Here is a 6,000-nt window from a genome sequence, read left to right as displayed (position 1 = left end):
TTCCTTTGGAAGTTCTAAATCACTTTGGGATGCTTCAGAATACAATACATTTCAAAACAATTGTACATGTACCATTGAGATATACATTATCCCACCAGCTGTTACCAAAAAATTGAGAGCCATTGAATATTACAAGAATCTTTTTTCACACTTCATTTTTCCAACAGGCATTGAAAGATGATGTTTTGTTGAAGATCTGTGTTTTCCTGTACAGTTGTATCTATGATTTTCCAGTCAACATTTGTCTGGAGGTGCCAAGGACATGTGTGAAACACTGGTGTCCTTTTGCAAGACATTAATATACATTTTCTACTCTCCACCCAGGCACAAATGGGGACCGGTAATATTAAATTTATTCAATGCTGTGAGTGCCGGGATCATTATTCTGTACTCTGTGCAGCAAGAATAATATTGGAACGCCTTGTGCACCATGTTTGGTAGATATGTGCGCTATAACATTATCTAATATTAATATATTTATTATTGTTCTTAACAAAGCAAAGACAATTATTACTTTTTTTTTCCCTTTTTATAAACTCTGTACACTACCGTTAAGTGAGGTCATTGAACTGATCGAGGAGATCAGAAGCGGCTGGTCTCTTCTCTGGCTTCTGTCTGAAGCATGGTTCAAGGATCTTCTGAACCTTAGAATCTACAGCTGTCAAAGACTCAGGTTTACTCATCTGGCCTGTTAAAATACGAGCCATCAGGGCAAGAGGATGCACCGAGTCTCCCCACAACCGCTTATTGGAGTATAGCTCCACTAATGTTCCTGCAACCGACCAGATGTCATGTTTGTTGGAGTGCCTGTAACCGGGTTCCGTTGCGCCAAGTGCCTCTGGGGGCATGAAGCACGGTGTGCCTCTGATGTTGACTGCGGATTGGGACATGAGGTTGCGGTTCTTGATGTGGGCCAGGCCCAAGTCACAGATGTAGGGACGAATTGTTGCAGATTCCACCTAACAGAATAAAAAACACTATATGTTATGATGGGTAAATTCCCTTATATAAAATTGAACCTGTGATAAAATACAGGACACATGGTTTTAAAGATCAATATATACAACATGAATATAAAGGGTTGCATATCAACTGTTTTTGTATAGTCTTGTATGGTGTGTATCACGGGTATCACACATATATTTAGCCTACCAGGCATCATCAGCACACAAAACGTATCAAGACATACATGTAAATCTTACCAGACCCATCCAGCATGAATTTACAGTAACCCTTTAAAAGCATGAGAAGTACAGTTGAGTGAGAAGTACATAAAGTGTTTCTCCTTCCATGGAATTCAATACATCAATAAACTTTCTGAACTTTTAAAATGGCTTCCCCCATGTACTTACTAGAATATTGGCAGGCTTAATATCAAGATGTAAGATGTTGCAGGCATGCATGAAGGTTACAGCCTGGAGAACCTCACAAGATATCTGAAGCTTTTTGGCCCAGTCTAGAGGAATCTGCAAAATGATTATTGATATGCAATAAGAAATAGGCCATTTCAACAATGTACAGAATCGTTCGGATTCATAGATGAGGAAAATTGGAGATTTTGATATGATCATAAAATCATCTATGTCTAGGGAAATGATGGTTTTCTAAAGCTCTGTACTCACGTGACATGGTAAACTACCTTAAAAAAAATAATGATATTTTGAATGAAAAAAAGATGTATGCAGCTGTGGCCCCTACTACACTACACATATTCCTGTGAGTTAAACAATGTGAAGGGCACTGGGACATGTAATTTCATTGATGTAGCTTTGTTTTTGACAATTATCACATCATATGTGAATGAAGTCGAACTTGCACTTACAATCAGGGAACTGAATGGTATCCAGTCTACCAATCATTCACTTTAATGGGTCGTTTCCCCGCTCCCTTCAGCCCTGCATTTTCCTGGAAACCCTTGAATTAATTACCTTAACGTCATCCCTATCAGGGAAAATGACGGTGTGTAAACTTGGTCCTTCAATGAACTGCATTACCAGGAAGGCCTCTCGTCCCTGGTATCCTAGAGCCATCATCTGAACGATGTTAGGATGACATGCCCGTCTTAATGGAGAGAAGAATATGGAGGAGAAAGAAAGTTTGATGATCATTTCTCATCACAAATATCTCTGGTCAATAAAGCTAAGTCCTGAGTAAACCTATACTCACTACCCTACAAAGTTAGGCATGACATTTTAATATAAATATTCTGGATCCATATATAGCCGAATAAATCAATGGTTGTGTCCCAGCACTTTATAGATATGAATCTATCACGGTCAGCGAATCAAAGCTTGCTTCCGTATAATGGATGTACATTCTGCGATTCCAGGGGAGCATAGCAGACATGCATAATGCTAGTCAACCACCAAAACTTTCTGATCTTCCAAGATACCCTTTTAGTACTTGTCAAAAAGTGTTTAGATCAAATAGTAAACAAACATTAGAAAAACTAACACTCTAGATTATCCTTTTCGAACTTCAATTGATTGTGCTATTCCCGAAAGCCACTTTCTGCCATTTTTGGTACGATGTGACACATGACTCTCAATTTCTTAGAAAAATGTAATTAGACACGAGACTATCCTAACAACACATGTGTGATAAGAATATATCTGGATACCTGTGTATAGCGACTTCCTTCTCGATTTCATCTTTTCTGCTACCCATCATGGAGATCTTTTTGACTGCCACTGGAGTCCCCCTCCAGGAGGCTCGATGGACCACTCCAAACTGCCCCTTCCCAACCACAGGACCCATGTCTAGGTCAGAGACTTCAATTTTGTGCACAAGATCGAAGACTGGAATGAGAATAACATGAGAGAAATATGATTTCATACATATATACAATCTAATATATAAATCAATATCAATATATACAATCTAATCTGTTTTTATATTGTATAGCAACATTTATTGTACATCAAATGTCACATAATAATTAAATCTATATGCACTTTCAAAGGACTTTGGATATTATTTCCCCAGCTTTAGCTCCAGCTATCATAGCACCGTCCATTCGAGGGACAATTCCTTCCACATACCCATTTCATACATCTGGATCAAGTGTGGGAAATGAAGATTAATGCCTTGCCAATGTATGTCAATTCAGCCGCAGGGCTTCGAACCCTTTACCTTGTGGTTCACAGTCTGGAGACTTATCCACTTCACCACAACACCTCTACTACATAGTACATAATAATAGTGCATAATATAATGGTGCTTAGACATTATTATCCTGGTTATAGCAAAGCCATCAAAGTAACCTGCACTCAGTTTTATCATGTATCCATTTACATCTGGGTAGAAAGTGGCTTGGTGCCGGGCTGGGATTTGAACCACATATCTTTGAGATCTATAGTCAGGTTATTTATCCACAACACATTTAAAATAGCTTTACAGTGCATACCACATTATCACACAACTTCCCTCTGCCATTTCAAAAGTGGTTTGAGAATTTAAACTGTAGCTTTAGCTTTGGCAGCTTTTATCAGTGTACAGTGCATTTCAAGCAAAGATATCAAATGACAATTCTCTTCATATGGTACTCTTGTACTTCGCACTAAGTCAATAAATCTATTTTCAAAGACATCTTAAATACTTAAACCTAATTCACTTTAGGCTTTCCTAAATATTGTATTGGCAAACACACGATAGCTAGGATGGTACTCTTCCAGAAGTAATTGAAGCAGCTTTAGGGTAATGTGCATAGAAGGTACTGTATGTCTAAATTCCTGGTCCAACCTGGCTGACCCCAATATATGTAGGTCTACAAACATTTCCATTTAAAAATCAATCCAACCCTTGTAATAAGTTCATTTGAATGAACGCAGATAGATGAAACATAATGAAGAGAGAAAGAGAGAGAGTGACTTGCAATAGAAAAAAGACAGAGAGAAGAGAAGAGACTGTAGAATTCTAAAATATCAGACACCTGATAACATTAGAATACATGTTTATAACGCCAGGTCATTTAACAATTGGTAGTTGAATGAATAACATAAAATGAAGATTAAAGCACAAATTATTGGTAATGGGTTAGGAGCATAGTCTTTACAGCTATTTTGGTAGAGAATGTCGACTTCAGATTTTGAATTACAGTAGGGAGTGAATTCCAATTGTATCTGGACCAGCATGCCAAATGGATTTGAAGGCTAATACGGTTTTTGGATCTCTCAAATGGAATTTGTCAGCTTGTCTTGTGGAATACGAGTGTACATGTTTATTCATATCAAATAATGGGGAGAAATAGAAGGGAAGTTGCCCGTTGTGTAAGCGGAACATAAAAAGTGCAGTCTGCAGTTTGCAGGGTATAAATATCATCAACTTTTAGAGTTTTCAGTTTAAAAAACAGTGGATATCATTGTTCACGATAAGAAGAATTAGTACAATGAGGTACTGCTTCTGGTTCTAAATAATGATAAGAATATTAACATCTTGAATTTCAGTGTATTTATCTCTTCAAGTCAGTATACAAAAGGAACTACCAGCCTCAACGGACGCGTTGTTTTGACATGTACTACCGAAAAGGAGTAAAATCATCGATAAAACTCCTATTTCATAACGCGATGGTCTCTTGTTTTGCTGCTGTGTATTTTTATGCCAATTGTGGCACTTTGAAATGTGATTTGGAAGTTTGATAGTGGATTCTTCGAAGTTTTATGGAGGTGAAAGTGAATGATCTGATGCTTGTTACTGTTCAGTGAATGACTATACAGTCCCATATGCTATCGTTGAGTGCGGGTGACTATATATACAGTTATACACATTTGTGTTAGTTCTTCAACCTACATCATAATTTGTGCAGTATACTCCGACCTATTATCTGTTTGTGTTGCTACACAAGAACATACATGAGTTAACTGATGTTTGATATCATTTTTAGCGAGGAATTATCAGACATGTTTTGAAAGATTGTCTCCTCTATTTGCGGAAATGTGTTGGTGAATATGTTTAGTATGAACGAAGGTCTAGTTCGTCAACTTCAACTGTAATATTCTGGTTGCCTGAACAATTTTTCTTCGACTCTTGGTTATATTCATATATTTGTACCGACATATCACATTCCCCCTGAGTGAATCACTGGCTTCAGCAATATGCCAGTTAAATCTAAGGCTGAAGAAGCAGCCATGAAAACTATTCGTGAATATCTCCAAAGCGACGATTACTACGACGGCATTGAAAAGGCAGTCGATAAAGCCGTAAGCAAACAATTAGGTAAACTTATCAAGCGACTGTCAAAGATTGAAAAGGTTCACGAAAACATAATAGAGCGACTTGACCATAATGACGTCAAACTGTTGGAATTTGAGTCCATCCTGCAATCAAAAGAAGTAGAAATTACGAGATTGAATCATCAGTTACATAACCATCAATCATCTATAGACAACTTCAAAATGTCCCTAAACGATACTGAATAATACTCTCGGCGAAATTGCATCAAGTTCTACGGTGTTGAGGAGATGAACCGTGAAGGGAATGGCAGTATGAGTGAGAACACTGATGACGTCATATGTAAGTTGGTGACGGAGCGTCTCGGGGTATCCCTTACCCCGAATGACATAGACCGGTCCCATCGGATCGCTGCTCCCAAGCGTGACGAAGCACACGGAACTACGTCACTGGCACCAGGCACAGCGCGAGCATCGAAGAAACCAAGACCGCGAGCAATCATCGTGAAGCTCACTACTTATCGCATGAGAACTGAAATCCTGAAAGTGCGCAGGAAGCTAAAGGGAAGTGGTATCGGAATCGACGAGGCATTGACGAAGACCAATCAGGACCTTCTCTATGCCGCTAAGCAGCATGAGAAGGTGAAAGAGGCATGGACCTCAGATGGGCGCGTAATCGTGTTACTGCCGGCAACCAGAGGAAACACCATCAAGCGAGTGATTTGCCCGGCCCCCCCCCCACTCAGTGTTATTTAGGGTACGCATATGCTCGTACCCTGTTTTTGAAAGCACCCCCTATCTGAGGACTGCCAACATTTCCGAACCCCCCTTT

The 6,000-nt window shown here is 39.0% G+C and overlaps 1 protein-coding gene across 1 annotated transcript in view; it reads right to left on the bottom strand.

The window, feature by feature from the left end:
- The window catches only part of LOC100892721 (E3 ubiquitin-protein ligase MIB2), a 30,788-nt gene continuing 24,788 nt past the window's right edge, over positions 1–6,000 (bottom strand). The window contains exons 18-21 of the mRNA XM_030987640.1: positions 2,621–2,798; positions 1,929–2,061; positions 1,353–1,466; positions 1–959 (exon numbers count right to left, since the gene is read on the bottom strand). Of these exons, the coding sequence (XP_030843500.1) occupies positions 552–959; positions 1,353–1,466; positions 1,929–2,061; positions 2,621–2,798 (833 nt within the window). The 3' untranslated portion in view covers positions 1–551. The remainder of the gene's footprint in view (positions 960–1,352; positions 1,467–1,928; positions 2,062–2,620; positions 2,799–6,000) is intronic.

This window comes from Strongylocentrotus purpuratus, unplaced genomic scaffold (assembly GCF_000002235.5).
Source record: "Strongylocentrotus purpuratus isolate Spur 01 unplaced genomic scaffold, Spur_5.0 spur5_scaffold_16, whole genome shotgun sequence".
NCBI classification, from domain to species: domain Eukaryota; kingdom Metazoa; phylum Echinodermata; class Echinoidea; order Camarodonta; family Strongylocentrotidae; genus Strongylocentrotus; species Strongylocentrotus purpuratus.
This window is presented reverse-complemented; position numbering and strand designations above follow the sequence as displayed.